Source organism: Magallana gigas, chromosome 8 (genome assembly GCF_963853765.1).
Source record: "Magallana gigas chromosome 8, xbMagGiga1.1, whole genome shotgun sequence".
NCBI lineage: Eukaryota > Metazoa > Mollusca > Bivalvia > Ostreida > Ostreidae > Magallana > Magallana gigas.
The window spans coordinates 5905299-5922159 of NC_088860.1; the positions used below are offsets into that span (position 1 = coordinate 5905299).

The 16861-nt window shown below is 34.2% G+C and overlaps 1 protein-coding gene across 1 annotated transcript; it reads right to left on the reverse strand.

The window, feature by feature from the left end:
- Positions 1–6351: 6351 nt before the first annotated feature.
- Positions 6352–13548, reverse strand: LOC105326336 (sideroflexin-1). The gene is made up of 11 exons (XM_066070295.1): positions 13403–13548; positions 12215–12418; positions 10118–10288; positions 9797–9895; positions 9223–9298; positions 8941–9026; positions 8567–8694; positions 8303–8352; positions 7856–7905; positions 7615–7662; positions 6352–6691 (listed from the first exon to the last, which is right to left on the reverse strand). The coding sequence occupies exons 2-11, from the start codon at positions 12370–12372 to the stop codon at positions 6595–6597; spliced, it is 963 nt and encodes a 320-aa protein (XP_065926367.1). The 5' UTR covers positions 12373–12418; positions 13403–13548; the 3' UTR covers positions 6352–6594.
- Between the last annotated feature and the right edge of the window lie 3313 nt (positions 13549–16861).

Consider the following 16861-nt stretch of genomic DNA (forward strand, 5'->3'; position numbering starts at 1 on the left):
TGAGAGAAGGTGCGTTGAAAAGATTTTGAGACCACTCGGTGGTATATATGTTTAGAGCGAAGAGCGAAGACCCGACCTGGTTGCCTGGTTAAGGTGCCCCCCCCCCCCCCCCAAAAAAAAGGTCCTGAATAAATTTTTGAATTGTTTGATAGATGATTTTGTATTGTGGGAATAGAAAATCAAGGCTTAAAATTTTCTTTTGTTTTATCTTATTGCTGTATATGAAATAAATGCTAATTACACATGTTAGAGTATTTATTGTTCATGAAACCACGATATCTACAAAATAAAATTCCTTTTCAAGCCTTGATTAGTTAAAGTATTATGGTATCATGTCAGGTATTTAAAAAAATAAAATGTGTATATAAAATGTGGAGGCATACGCATGTGCAAAAAATACGAACACAAAGAAATGTCTCTTCTCCTAAAAAAAAAACCCGGATGGGGGGGGGATCGATTCTCCTTTGAATTTATCATTTTCATTGCTCACAAACATGTTCAAAAATAGGGAGACATGTTGTGATTTATGCTATATATTATTTTGTGGGTAATGTAAATAACAATTAACTTAATCTGATTTCAAACATTCTTGGATTAGTTCCTGAACCGTCGACTTAGAATTATATACATACCAGATATCTACATGTACCGTATATACTCGCTTATAAGTCGGTATTTTGTGAGTAGAAATTAGAATAAAAAGTAGGGGTCCGACTTATAGGCATGACATACAATCAGATAATTTTTCCACTGAGTAAAACTTCGTTTTTGGGTGCCATTTTGCTTCCAACTTTTGACTTGCGATCCCTTATACTTGACATGTTCATTTTTTAATTACTAAAAAGATAAACACTTTATAAATACATTGAAAGTTTCGACTGTATTTCTTAAAATATGTACAAGGTTTATTTGACAGTATTTTTTATTTAAACAGGCAATTATTTACACCTGAGGTGATAATAGCTGTAGGTATAACTGTACTTAAAACACCACAAGCCAACACTGAGTTTAGGAGGCTAATTACCAACCCTATTCAGTCAGTAGGGGATAAAATCACTGTCATTTTATTTCCAGTAGCATTTAAAATGGTTTTAGAGCTATAATCAAGTTGTAATGAGTGTTTAAAAAATATAATGGCGTCCAAAATCGTAAGTTACAAACTTCAAGAAAGATAACTCTGTTTACAGAAAACTATTAAAAAACATGGCGTCAAAAAGCGATCAAGTGGGATTACAGAACAGCAATTTCTGTTTAATACTTAAAAATTAAACACAAGAATAATTGCTGGTCTGTTTAAATAAAAAAATAAAGATCGTTTTATAATTATTCATAATTAATTACACCTGAGGGGATAATAGCTATATTGGTGGCTGTAGGTGGCATGTCACCTAAAACAACACAAGCTAACACACCACTTTTAAAAGGGGCTATACCATCTTAATCAGTCAACAGGGGATTAAATCACTATCATTTTATTTTCAATAGTATTTTAAATATTTTTAAAGCTTACACCAAGTTTTCATCAGTGTATCAATAAAAAAAAAAATGGCGTCCAAAATCGAAAGTTATTCATCAAGGATAGATGTCTTAACTGGACACAACACTTTTAAAATGCATTACATCTAGAATTGATAAGGTCAAACACCAATATTTTTTTATATAGAATAAAGTCATGCTTGATAAAATGTGCTTATTTGATTGGCAATCTGGAGACTGATTATCCAGAAAAAATTACCCGACTTATAAGAGTGTCAATGGCAAAATCTTGAAAATAAACTTGAAAAATGGCAACCGACTTATAGGCGAACAATACTTATAGGCGAGTATATACGGGTATTTAATATTTGATAGCAATTTCTACATTGTACTTCTAAACTTTAAAGTTCTAATACAGAATTGTTTGTTTAAAGCTAAAATTTCAACGCCAATCAGCAATTTTTTTAAAAAGAACTCTTCATTTTCAAAGTTGAAATTACATGTACATGTAATAGAAGGAATTTTAGACAACACCAGTGTTGAAACGTCTCGACGGAATTTCCGTGATAGGTTGGGATCGGGAATCATCCATTAATTCCTACTCCCATCGACATCTTACTTGGTCCACTTTTAGCCCCTCTCTCCACAACTGTAAACCATTATTATAAGAAGCGTAAATTTTTCATGACTTACAAGACTTATATTCAAGATCATTTTTTATGACGATAATTATTAAATACACATGTATGTAATTATACGCGACACGAAAAGGCGGACTTAATTATGGCAGGAGATCTTCGCGATCTTCACACATGAAAAAAAAATGTTTACAGCATTATTTAGATTTATTGACAATTAAGAATTTTTTTTCGGAATTTCTGTTTTATTTTGAATTTACATAATCTTTATATATGTACCCTGGGAAAAACTCGTATATATCCCAAATAAAACAATCACATGGAAAATAAACATAAGATATGATAGAGTTACGCTGTTTACATCCGATTCGACCACACATTTGAAAGCTTTTTTTAAAATACCCGAGCGCTCTTGTTCTCCTTCAGCTGGTTAATGCATTTTGTAAATAATCTTTTTATATGTGAAAGGAAAAAATGTACCTCATTACGCTCGTATGGAACTACTTAAGATATGCATATATAAGTTGTTAACCTGGGGTGAACTTACTTAATTTTCCAAAAGAACCACACGTGTCACGTGACATCACTATCTTTCAGGGTGTTCGACGAAACTCTTATATTTACATTTTCCAGTATCTTTGCCTGTGATAACACTACGTATCGATTTTATACCATAAAACCCATAACTTCAAATGACGCCAAATTGAGGCGCCAGTGGGTTTTTGTCCCCCGCCGCAACGCGGTGCGGGGACATAGAAATGCCGGGCGTCCGTCCGTGCGTCCGTGTGTCCGTCCGTCACACTTTTTTGTAAGCGCTCTCATGCCTACAAATTTTGACGGATTTTCATTAAATTTATACCAAATGTATATACCACTATTACCTTAGTCAAGTTCGAAAATCAGCATTGGTCGATACTTTTTGTTGGAGTTATGGTACTTTGACCGCAATAATGACTCTGTTTTATCCAAAAATTGACCTTGTAAGCGCTCTCATGCCTACAAATTTTGACGGATTTTCACTAAATTTATACCAATTGTATATACCACTAATATGTAAACGGTGTGACCGTTGGATCGAGCGCAGATTTAACACAGTGCAGATAAAATCTATTTAAAACGCAAAAAGTAGGATCCGCCAGCATGGTTGCCTACTCAAATCATTCGTCAAAGTTAAACTAAACGTCGCGTGCCAGTCTACATTATGACGTCATATTTCAGACGTAAAATGTTCAAGTTTTGTCTTCGGAAATAGCCGAAGAGAGTTACGTGATTCCGATTTTTTTTATTTCTTCTTTTATTGTTCATCAATTTAATTCATATGAATGCCAATGTAATAAAATTGAATACTTTATTTAGTATCAAAAAGATCAGTTCCTTGACGTTAATGTTTTTATTTTCCATCTGATATTTTGATAAGACATACATAGAACAAGTCGTGTTTACCTAATTGAAGCGCTATTGAAACTTATCTGGTTTCCTTTTTAATTTCTTTTAATTCAAATTACCTTCTATTGAAACACTGGAACTTATTTAATCGAATTTAGGGGCAATAAACATCGATAAGTTCCAGTCAATCAATGATCAAACTAACTTTTTAAAAACAAAATGGCTGCCAATATGGCGGCGCCCAGGGCTGGAAGAAAATTTTTTTGGCCTTAGTACCCCTGATTCAACTTTCATTTTTCACTGATTTTCTTATAGCGAGCGCAGCTCGCCGGCGCGCAGCGCCGGCTAGCGAAGCGAGCTCTAAGAACCAGTGTGCGCGGGAAAAAGAACGAGCTAAACCTACAGTTCATCAAACAAATTTTTTTGTCTACGTCCCATAATGCTCTCTAATGTTTACACCCGTGGTGCTATGCCAAAAATGGCCGACTTTTAACTCGTAATTTACGGTGACTTAAAGTTTGAAGACACGTTTTGAGTACCGCATATGCTTTGGCGAGACTCAAAAGATTTGTTACATGCTTCCATACCTTCGTATTGAGTCGAGAAACGTAAACAAAGACGAACAAAGTTATGGATGACGTCACAGTGCACTCGCGCTATATATTTCCCGCGAAAAATTTAGAGGTGGATCAAACATCTGTAATGAGTGTACTGGCTATTTCAGTATAGTCTGCGATACCTGCCTCATTGACATATGATTTGTTTTTAATCTTTTTTTAATATAGAGATTTTATATATATAAAAACTAGCAAGGGCCATACTTTACTGTCATGTCGATCCATTTTTAAAGTAATTGTGCATGCATGTACCGTGCAGTAGGCAGGTAAGTATATGAGTAGGGAGGAAATAAACAATAGGACAATTTGAACTAAATAATAAGGAATAAAATGAAAAAATAAACAGGTAAAAAAATTATGTAGATATTGCATATAGTCATTACATTGAATAAAACTGGGAAATTACGCACCTACAAACAGGTACCGGGCTCTCTCTCTCTCTCTCTCTCTCTCTCTCTCTCTCTCTCTCTCTCTCTCTCTCTCTCTCTCTCTCTCTCTCTGGGTAGGGGGTTGCGCTGTATATATCATAACCATTAAAATCAGTACATTTGGCATACTTATTGTAGAGCAATACTCTCTCAAAAATTCTTTGACGTTCGTTGATACCTAAATAAAACTATAAGTTGACAATGATGCAAGGTACAGTATGTGTAATTCTTGCTGCGCTCGCCAGAACGGTAGCACCGTAAAACATATTATATACGTGTTACCATTAATCCTCGCTTCGCGAGGCGGGCTTCGCCCGCCTCTCGCTGCGCTCGGTATTACCTTGGACGAGTTCGAAAATCAGCATTGGTCGATACTTTTTGTTGGAGTTATGAGACTTTGACCGCAATTATGACTCTGTTTTATCCAAAAATTGACCTTGTAAGCGCTCTCATGCCTACAAATTTTGACAGATTTTCATTAAATTTATACCAAATGTATATACCACTATTACCTTGGTCAAGTTCGAAAATCAGCATTGGTCGATACTTTTTGTTGGAGTTATGGTACTTTGACCGCAATAATGACTCCGTTTTATCCAAAAATTGACCTTGTAAGCGCTCTCATGCCTACAAATTTTGACAGATTTTCATTAAATTTATACCAAATGTTTATACCACTAATACTTTGGTCAAGTTCGAAAATCAGCATTGGTCGATGGACTCGATACTAGTATACTGCTTGACCGGCGGGGGACTCAGGAATTCTATTCTTGTTTTAATTTATATTTAAATATTTCATCGTACAATGGCTTAAAATTATATAAATATAAGTAATAAGGAATCATTCTTTGAATATTATGAGGTGATAATTTTGGGCGTGATCAAATCTATCAAAAAGCCCTTCGGGCTTTATTGGATTTGATCACGCCCTGACCAAAATTATCACCTAATAATACTCAAAGAATGATTCCTTATTCCTTATTTATTTACGCGAATACTTTATTTGTAAGGTTAAATTTTAAACGCATGTTATTCAAGATCGCTTAGCTTTTCCCTAACTGACATTCTGGCGATTAACAATGTCGCGTGATATACATTGTATAAACGAGTCTTGTCCGATCTGCTTAATTTCTTCATATACATATCCTCTATTGTACTAGGGCCCGCCCATTCTATTCATTTTTATTCATTGAAAAAGACAAAAACTAGAACAAAATTTACAATTACTACGTCAACAAAATCATCAAATTTTGCATCAATCATTACAAAAACACCCCCCCCCCCCAAAAAAAAATACCACAAACAAAAACCTTAATCCAAGCTATTGACATTAAACTAGAAGTAACTTCACTCTGTAACTTTACTTCACTCTCATTTAAAAATTATCAAACTCATGGTAGATTTTGTATACTAGTAATTCTTTGTATAAAAACGGGCAGTGCCTGACAAATGTTAAGGGATATCATCCTTCACCCTCTTGGTACAAACATGTACCTCCTTAGTTGGGTTTATAGAATCTCAAAACTTGACTCTATTATTTATAAATCTCCATATTTCATTCTAATACATGAAATTAACAACAAAATTTACACTTATGCCTTGTTTCAATATTACTTGCTACTAATTCCTCTTAAAATTAAAGCATTTAATAATAAGCATTGTACTTCCTAAAAAACAGTCAACCATTGCTTGTATTGGTTCTTCTGTTTCAGTTTATGCTTGAAAATGCCCAACATTGGAGCCAGGCACATTAACAGAAAAAGAGGAAGAAAAAGTTTTTTTTAAAAATAAAAACGCTATGAAGAATAATTTTTGCAACACCTTCATTTCAATCATAAAATACTGTAAATCCACAGTAGTAAATAACATGATATCTAGGCATGTACATTGTATATCCATTTAAAATAATATAAAATGTTGTGTATAACAATTACTGAGGTGAAACACCTGCCCTGTAAATAAAACCTCATCACACGTTTACAGGTAACTGAATCACTGCATGATCCAAACACTAGGTGAAGCACTGAGAATCTCTACAGCACTAGGTCTTTATAGTCCTTTGTTGAAGTAGACTCTCTCGGGGGCATCTGGCAAGGCTTGTATCTTTTCTCTGATGGATGGCTCTAGATGACTGACAGCCAGAGAACTGAAAGGTTAAAAAATATACATGTAAAACTATGCTATTTTCTATGATAGCTGTGAACTACATGGAATTAAGATAAAATTCAACTTTCCGATTTTACATTCTCCTTATTTGAAACAAGTGAAAAGCTGTCAATGTGACAGCAAACCGGGTTTTCTTTTATGTGAACTGTATCCATAATCCATGTCAACCCGTATTCAGTGAAATGGAGAACCCTATATGCAACATTTTGCCAAAAAATGTCTAAGTTCAAAAGCTAGTATTTTTTTCATAAATAATCAGAAATCAAAATCCTAGCAATATGCACACCTCTGATATATGTACAATTCATCTGCAAAAGAACAACTTCCTATCTTGAGAACTGTAGGAGGAGTTATCTGTACAATGAAGGTACCCTATATGCCATATTTTGCCAAATAATGACTAAGTTCAAAAGCTGGTATTTTTTCGATAAATTATTGGAAATCAAAATCCTAACAATATGCACACCTCTGATATATGAACAATTGATCTGCAAAAGAACAACTTCCTATCTTGAGAACTGTAGGAGGAGTTATCCGTACAATGAGGGTGCCCTAAATGCAATATTTTGCCAAAAACTGACTAAGTTCAAAAGCTGGTATTTTTTTGATAAATTATCAGAAATCAAAATCCTAGCAATATAAGCACCTCTGATATATGTAAAATTGATCTGCAAAATAACAACTTCCTATCTTGAAAACTGTAGGAGGAGTTATCCGTACAATGAGGGTACCATTTTGGCAGCCGCCCGCCCGCCATTTTCACCATTTTAATAACCGGATTTTTCTGTTGGAAAACCCGGTTAATTAAAAACAATAAAATTGCAAAATTAGGTACTCATGCAAAATAAGGAATCTACAGTATTAGAGCAAATATAACGAGAATATAACAATTGTTTCCCTTACCTCTTTTGAGGGAATAGCGCACAGCAAAGAGGAGTGGCAAATACTAGGCTGGAAAACAAAACAGGAACATAAATAGTCTATATTTTGTACTGGCGCACCAAATAAAATGCATTTTTTTCTTGGAAGTTTTTTTTATTACACAGCAATTTGAGAAAGACAAATACCAGTTCTTTGAAAAAGTGGTTGGTTTTTTGGCTTTGGTTTACAGTTATATCAAGATACATGTATACATTTTACTTACAAAAATCCCACAAGTAAGACTTGGATGGGAGCATTAAGCCAGGGCATTTTCTGGAATAGACAACAGCAATGATAAAACCTAATGCTATATGGTCAAAGATGGTCTCTTCTACGGACTATGAAAACAGTTTATTCATCTACAAGCCAGTACAATTAGCATTCACGCCTAATATACAGTCAAACAATTCTGTGCAGATTCCATCTTGGCAAGAATATATTTTTAAACTTGTAAAGTTATAAGTTAGATATATTTTAAGTAGCTACTGAAAATAGATTATTCGCTAATATACTAATATAAAAGTTAATCAAATGTATGAATTGAGTTTCCTTTTCATTTCACATAGGTAAATGAATAATCAGATATAAGTAGCTATAGAGGTATGCAAGAAAATATTAACCAATTTTTCAAAAAGAGACCCACTCCTGTTTTTTAAAATAACTAACTTACCTTCATAAAGCTTTTTTTGTCTAGGTGGTTCATGATAAAGGGCGGAATCACTGAAAACAAGGGAAAAAGTCTCAAACATTGAAATGCCTGGCATTGAAGTTGATACACTTATGATATTAATTAAGGCATATCACACATATTAAGCACACTGGTATTCTGATTCATTAACAGTGAGCTGTGGCATATTTCATGTACAGAAATGCTGTAAGACAGTTTTTCAAAAATTATTTTTTACACATCTATTTCATTTCCATCATTACTTACTCATTCCTGGAGTGGCCATTAATATTCTAGACACAACAACTTGAGTTATGGCACTTTTGGCAGCCATTGTAGATTCTCCTAGACGGTTGCCATTTTGGTCAAATATTGGTATCCCATTGAAGAGCTCCCTTTTGTGAAAGAGCCAAATGTTACATATATGAAATTAGAGAACACACATTTCTTATTGTTTGTATGTAAAGTTCATAAAAACCTACATGTATCGATATACATGATGTTGTAATATGGTTTATCTATTCTCAAAAGAAGCCTAAATATAATGAGCTATGAACATTAATAATATTAAGAAATCAAACAATAGAAATGTTTATTGATCAATCCTATCCAAAGAGAAATGCATAGAATTATGTAGTTACCTGCTCCTCATACAAGGGATGTTGATACAGTTGGCGGCAGCTACTGCCGTGAATGGCACAAATCTGCCGATCAGCGGAGGGAATTTCTGACAACATAAAGATGTTAAATTGAAATTGGAAATCATTTCTTCAACAATGTATTACAGAAATGTATACACACATGATGTTTTTCCATGGGTGTCAAATAAATAACGTTTGGAAAAATAATAGCCTGATTTTAAAATCTGCTAGGAGTGCTCTCTGTGAATATGTATCACTGGTTTTGATAATACATGTACCAACCTTGACCATGTTATTGATGGTGAGAGCTGTCCCCACCGCTCCAGTGGTGGCCAAAGCATAAGACAGGGCCAGATGTCTGAAACATACATACAGAACCAATGAAGGATCATCTCAATAATTGTTTATTATCTTATATCAATCTAGAGAATTAATTGCAAAGTTTTTCATTTATCCCTGCGTTCACATGTTCTACAGTTTGATGTTTAGAGCTAGCTAGCAGAAAAACTAATAAGTCCATGCAATTTTACTAGGACATTGTTACAGAAGAAGACCTTTGAACATTTACTGGTACTATATTTTAGTTAATAGTTTACCTTTGTCAAAATACATTTTGTAAGCACAATATGGCATGACCTTCAGCTACATACACACTATTTCATTATTTGGTTTTGTTAGTATATGTGCAAATTTTTACCTGGTTACAAACTTGCACTTGCACACACCCCCATAAAACACGCACATACAAAACCCATAAAAATGTTGAACACAACAGCTATTATATTCTCCTCAATGTTGGTACATGTAGTGAAAGGATTAATGCGTGCAGATAACGATGAGAGAATTATGAACATACTTGACAGGAATGGGGTGGTCTCCACTTCTGTTGGTGTAGTTAACAATAGCATTAAATGTCTGGTTAAACCACTGCCAAAATACCACTGCCGGGGTAGTTCTGTGGAAAAAGGATATATTTAAGGTTTTATTAATATATGGCATACTGATTTATTATAGTTGTAAAATTCTTTTCAAAGGTACACTATTTTCTTGTATTTCATTGAATTCACTTATGTGCTAAAAAGACCTTGCAATTATTTATGATAACTGAGTTGACCCATACAATGAAACTCTGTGCTTTGTTTCACAAGTATTCTCAGTGACTGTGTATGATACTTACTTGTAAAAGGTCATCATGCATCCAGTTATAGTCATATTCATTGGTACTTGTGCAGACATTCGACCAATCAGAATCATCTTCTCATGGGTGTCTGGATGGAATGCTGAATCATACAGCTGTTTAGCTTTCCACAATTCATCCTCTGTCAGACCAGGAATATCTTCTTTTTTCCTGAAAAATTTCATTAAAAATGATAGTTTGACATGATACAGACGATAATCGATGAATCCATATGGTAACACTGTCATATTTCTAATATATTGTCAAGCATCTTAAGTCAGAAATTCATATGCCTTTGGAACAAAAATAAAGTACACTGAATAAAAAAGGCATGTTAGCATTTTCCAAAACTGTAAATTTAATGTCACTCATGGCAAGTTGTCAGTTACCTTTGTATGTAAACATCATTCAAATGATGACCACCTTAATGAACCCTGCTTTAATAAAGCGCATTAAAATGAAAAAAAATTCAGAGAACTTTGCTTTGACCTTAACCTTGGATGAAGAGATTTAGTTTAAGATAATTGTAAATTCTTACGCCAGCAAGCACTCTGTGAATGTACCGCGGTACATATATAAAGCACTAGCAGATGTGATCAAAGGGAGATAAAAATAGTGCCCAGACAAAAATTTTACACAGAGGTCTGTCGTGATCATGAAATTTGACGAAGAAACTTGGTTCAAGGTCACTCCATATCCCTTACTTACAGGAATCTTTTGGTAATATCAAAGAAATCTGCTATGACCTTAACCTTTAAAGAAGAAACTTGGTTCAAGGTTACAGCACACCTTCACCTACAAGCACTCTTTCTGTGAAGTATAAGCCAGATTGGCCAAGGGAAGAGAAAATATGGCATGCAAAAGAATTTTTCACAGCTTCAAAATCTTGTTCAAGACTCGATCTTCATACACTTTATTTGGAGGCACTCTGTGGGCCACATTGGGTCAAGGGGAGAGAAAATATGCCCTGAACAAGTGATGTCAGATGGAAAGACAGAATTTTAATGGATGTTTTCAAAGCTAAATCCTTATTAACTGTTCAAGATATTAACTTTTTCTTATAGAAAAGTCATTCAAGACACAACTTGATTCAGATTTGCTGCATGTTGTGTAAAAAAAAACCTTGCTTAAAGGAGTACCACTAATACATTATACATACAATTCTAGATTTCAAATCTACTCAATGATTTTAAAATACTGCAGGTATTTCATTCATGTAAATTTATTACAGCATGTGATTTACAAACAATCAATACAACATGTATCAAAAAATCTGTGTCAGTGTTACTAAACTATACCGGTCCAAAAGATTAAGGCTATTTATTAGACTTATTTCAGATGTAATGTTTACATATGCTTGCCAACAATTCTTTAAATGGTCAAGTTGTGAATATGATACAGTTTTTGTAAAAGTGCCAAATCTTAATCTTAATATTACTTGACTTTTGACAAATAACAATACATGGCAATGATGTGACACAGCATTATCAACAAGAGTCACGAGGAACTACACAATATTGCCCAACAAAATACTTGGTAGTGTCTCACACTAATGACCTTGACATTGAAACAAACCTGAAGTCTTAAAGGTCAAGAATCATCACACAAGAATCATAAACTGTAGGAAGTCTAGCTGTTATTAGTTTAATTGATGAGTTCATTGTTGAAAATCTTCAAAATTATGACCCTGATCTATACATATTATATAATATTGATATATGTACAAAGTAGTGGTTGACCTAGAATTATAAAATAAGTGTTTGGATTTATTATCATTTATCGATAAATGTCAAAAGTGATTTTTTTACAAGTAATTACATAATCAATTCAATCAACAAGTCATCTGGATATATCAGGCATATATCCTCGTCATAATTCATTACCCTGTGGTAACATACATGTATGTCATGAACCCTTCAGATTTACACTGCTAACAAAGAGCTGACACATTGTTATATATTGTACACATTATGAATCATTTCACTACTTCCTTACTTATTTACTTACAATAAATACCACATATTGTATCATTATAGTCTTTGTGTACCATTGTGCAATGGTGTTGAGATTGAAATAAATGAATTGAATTGAACTTACCTGTATCTCTCAACAATGCTTTTAGCATGATCCAGTTCAGCTTCTGTTGCCAATACATTCAAGGGGTTTGTAGTTATAAGAAAATGCTTTGCCCTCCCTATAAATGTGCTCTGGTCATACCTAGGATGATCTATATCAATCCTGCCTAGTTGCGTCATTTTGGAGTAGTTATGGCAGGAAAGGAGAGGATCAGAAATGGAATGGCTGTTGAAGTATAAATACCATACTTAAAAATACTTAAACAAGTTCCATTTCAGATTTTCAACAAGTGCAGCTCTCAAGTATAGAGAATTTGTTTTTTTTAAACTTTTTAACATTGCTGTTTATTACCGGTACTTATATTTTCGTTTGAAAAAGACAATTTTTTAAATTACAAAGATTTTATGTTTACAATAATCCAAGCGACAAGCGATAAGGGCGTGACCCATGATCATTGTGACGTCACAACATTTTTTAACAGAATTGAACGTTTTTTGCTATTCTATAGGTTCATATAAGGAAATATATTTGCAAATGTAAATATATTTTTTTGAACTGCATCTCAGAAGTAAACAAGTTGTGTGAAGTTTTGGATGCACGAAAGGTGTTGTGTTGGCACATATCATTCAAAGTTGTGTTAATGTGACAGTGAAATGTTGTGTTAGCACAATTAACACTGCTTGTGTAAGGTAGACACTAGACAAGTAAGTGACATTGAGCGCAATAGGGCGCTTTTAAAAAGTTGTGTGAATTAAGTTGTTTTAATGTGGCAGTGTAGTATGTGAAGTTGTTTTAGTGCAATTGTGTATATTTGAAATTGTATTAATGTGGCAGTGTGTTATGTAAATTTAATGTGTTAGCTTGGCAGCTTGTAGTTATCGAGATGTTGTGTCAGCTCAACAGCTTGTTTTATGAATTTGTGTGATGGCATATTGTGTAAACTTGTCATCACATGTTGGCATGTTAACTGTTTTTTTCTGAACATGCTCTTAAGCTTTTGAAAAAGCTAAATCCAAATATTACACAAATACTATAGAAGTATCAAATGATGAGCACTATAAATTAAAATTGGGGCATGTGTGGCATGTAACAAATCAATGAGGCGAAAAGTATACAGTAAGAATTGTTCGCTGATCTGCCAAGAATGATATAATAACAGACAGACTGGCACTCAAACTGGTAAAAGACTTCAGTTAAAAAGAGACATACCTATTTTTTTTAAAATTGTCTATCTACAGCTGTTTTGCTTCTGTAAGCATGATGGAGGTGTGTAGAGTTTCCCGACTTTTCATTGGTTGAACCCGAAGAGGTCAAGGTCAATTTCATTCTACATTTATTCAACCACAATTTTCATTATTTATGTCAAGTTCTTCTGTAACAAATTTCTTGATTATACTTTCAAATATATTTTTTTAAAAGCATTTTACGAAATACATCATATAGTACTAACAAATTTTGAGAACTCAAATGCAGTCATGACATCTAAGGACATAAAATGGCTACGGTACTAATTACTCGTAGGGCGAAATAGCATCTCCTTGATTGATCGTATTCACTGAGATTCTTGTTTCATCGCATATATTTACCCAAATGGACTCAAATGGCAACCCAAAGATTTAAAAATGGACATAAATGGAGAATGATTATTTTTCAAAATAATTTTGACTTTATTGAGATAGTTTTTGTTTAATCATTTAAACATTATTATTTTTTTAAAGTAATTTTGTCTATGTAAAGAAATACATCGTTGAAATCAGTCTAAAGTTGAGAAATCCCATGAGTTTCCAAAGATTTATAATTTTATATTCGCAAGTTGTATACTGTTGTGGCCAGAAGGAGTATGATTTAAATTCATTTTGACAATTTCAAGGGTGCACCCCCCCCCCCCTCCCCTTTGAATCAGTCACTGGTGATGAATCTCAGAACTTGACTGAAAAAAAAAAAACACTAGAAAAAATGTCTGGCCCTCAGTGACAAATATGCTAATCATACTAATTCTGCTTTCTCTTGGAGAGATGGTTGGTATCAGGCAGTGGCGTAGCGCCCTTTACGCAAAAACGCAAATGAATACACAAAATTTTGCAAAGCATAGGTCTTATGATTTGAGTTTCCTATTGTTTGCACGTAAACAAATCGTATTGAGACTCCACTGAATTATAATCTGCATATTTAGTATTCAGTTCTCATCGTAAACCACGCAATTACTACGATTCCGGAAAATATCGTCATTCCATACTTTACATTCATGCTTTTTATGCATCCGGTTTTGAGTTTACTACGTAAGAAATCTAAATGTAAAACGTATGTCAGTACAAAGCAATTTAAAATCGTTTTTAAAAGCACAACAGTTACACAATGAAGGCAAAGACGATCACGACACGGTCACCACATAGAAAGTGACATCAGTCCTTCATGCTGCACTAAGGATTAATACTTACATGTAATTTAAAGTCGGCGGTCGGGTGATTAAAATTTTGACAAAGTCACAAAACATTGTGATAAACTTGATCAAAAATTTGTCATTTAGGTAAGTATGTTCGGTTTAAATAATAGACGTGTTTCAAAACGCCTATTCTCTTTAGTCATATGCAGTTGGTTTCCGCTGGGGTATCAGTGTTTCATATAGCCTATAATTACACATTCTTTTAAAATTCAACATTTCCCTTACACATACAATATGTAAAATTGTAAGAGCATCGGGGGTCTTGAAATTTAAAAAAAATATTCGAAGGGTACCAGGTAAATAATGTTTGTCTCGGAATTCAGCAACTTTTGTTCATGTTTATTGGAATCATAATACTTAAAAAATGTCATATTTTTAAGGCTGTTTTGTCATTCAAATAACAAAATCCAGGAGCTTCCGGGGGCTCCGCCCCCTGGGCCCCCACCAGGGCTCTGCCCTGGACCTGGTGGGGGCATCAAGGCGGCCCCCAGACCCCCTACCTTTTTTTGAATACAGTAAATTAAAAGGTAGCTACGCCACTGTCAGGAGTTAGACGGAATGTTAATCAACCAAAATACGATTCTGTACAACTTGACAACTTTGGTCCTATTCGTCTTTAGTGATATCGCGTGCATATCATTCTTTCCCTTTCCTATACTTATATGGCACGCCAAATTCACAAAAATATTTAATGAGCTAAACATAGTTTCACAGTCGATAAACTACGGTTTATTAGCTGTTAAATATAGTTTACGAATGTAAACTATAGTTTACAGATGTGAATCTATATTTATCAGCAAAATCTATTGTTAACGTGTATTTCCAGACAGAAAAACATAGATTTGCACTCGTAAACTATAGTTTATAGATGTAAAATATAGATTAACGTCGGTAACTATAGTTTAGGATCCGTAAACTATAGTTAACAGCCGATAAACCTAGTTTATCGACTGTGAAACTATGTTTTGCTAATTTATGTGAATTTGGCTTGCTTTAGATTTGTAAACCGTAGTTTACTGATCATAAAACCCTATTTATCTGATAAACTATGTTTAACAACCGCAAATGTTTTTTTTCAGTGTTAACTATAGTTTACAGATGTGAAACATAGAGTATCGCGTTAACTATAGTTTACGATCCGTAAACTATAGTTAACAGTCGATAAACCTAGTTCATCGACTGTGAAACTATGTTTAGCTCATTTCTGTGAATTTGGCGTGCCATATACTAGTATATATTCAGACTTCACTAAAGATAATATACTTTAATTGGCCCGGGCTTGTCATTACTATAGCTCAAGCAAGCGTCATTAGAGTTGTTTGGTAATATCGGAGACAATAATAGTTGTTCCATGCTCAGCCATTCCAATTAGGGCAGCTCTCCTGAAACATTTCTCGACTGTCAATAATTTCCACCGTATGCGGGACTCCGGTATCACCTGCATATCCTGACCGAGTAGTGGACCATCCTTACAACGTCAGGGATGCTGAGTCCACTCATGCATGGCCGCGAGTGGACCACTCATGCATGGCCGCGAGTGGACTCGGTCCCCTGACTTTGTGAGGATGATGTTGGACTAATGTCTTAATTAATTTAGAAACAATTCAAACAAAGTGCTTTGTTCTGACTTGCGAGGAGAATACACTACTGGTACTAGTGCAATTTGTCACGTCTCTGAAAGACCACAGTTTTGCTGTTGATTCATTTTAGACTGTAAGATAAATTATGGTAAGTCTTTAGTGATTATACAACAAGAATAGCAATTTACCAAGTAAGCATCCCTGGAGGACTCCCGATTAGATCAGGATTGTAGATCTATGGCGTTGCACCCTCTACAGATACTTGCATGGTGTCATCTCTATACATGTACAAGGAGGTCATTAAATCAGAAAGTTTTAATTTGAAATGGAAATGCCTCTAAGGTTACTATTGTCATAGCAATTTTCCAAAACAATTGTAAAAACGCTTCAGAAAGATGTCGAATGTCTGGTCTTGGACTTGGTCGATGTTGCCGTTGATGTGCTAAGGAATAGTTGACAAGTTTTGCAAAGGATCTTTAAATAACGATGAACAACATTCATCAACGACTTTAATGTTAGTGGCTTTCTTACTATTTCTCCTTGGTGTCAGATTCATATTAGTACTGTTTAATAGGTTGCAACATCCGGATTATTGTGGTTATTGATTATCTGTATTACTATAATAGAACCATTTTAACAAGACCT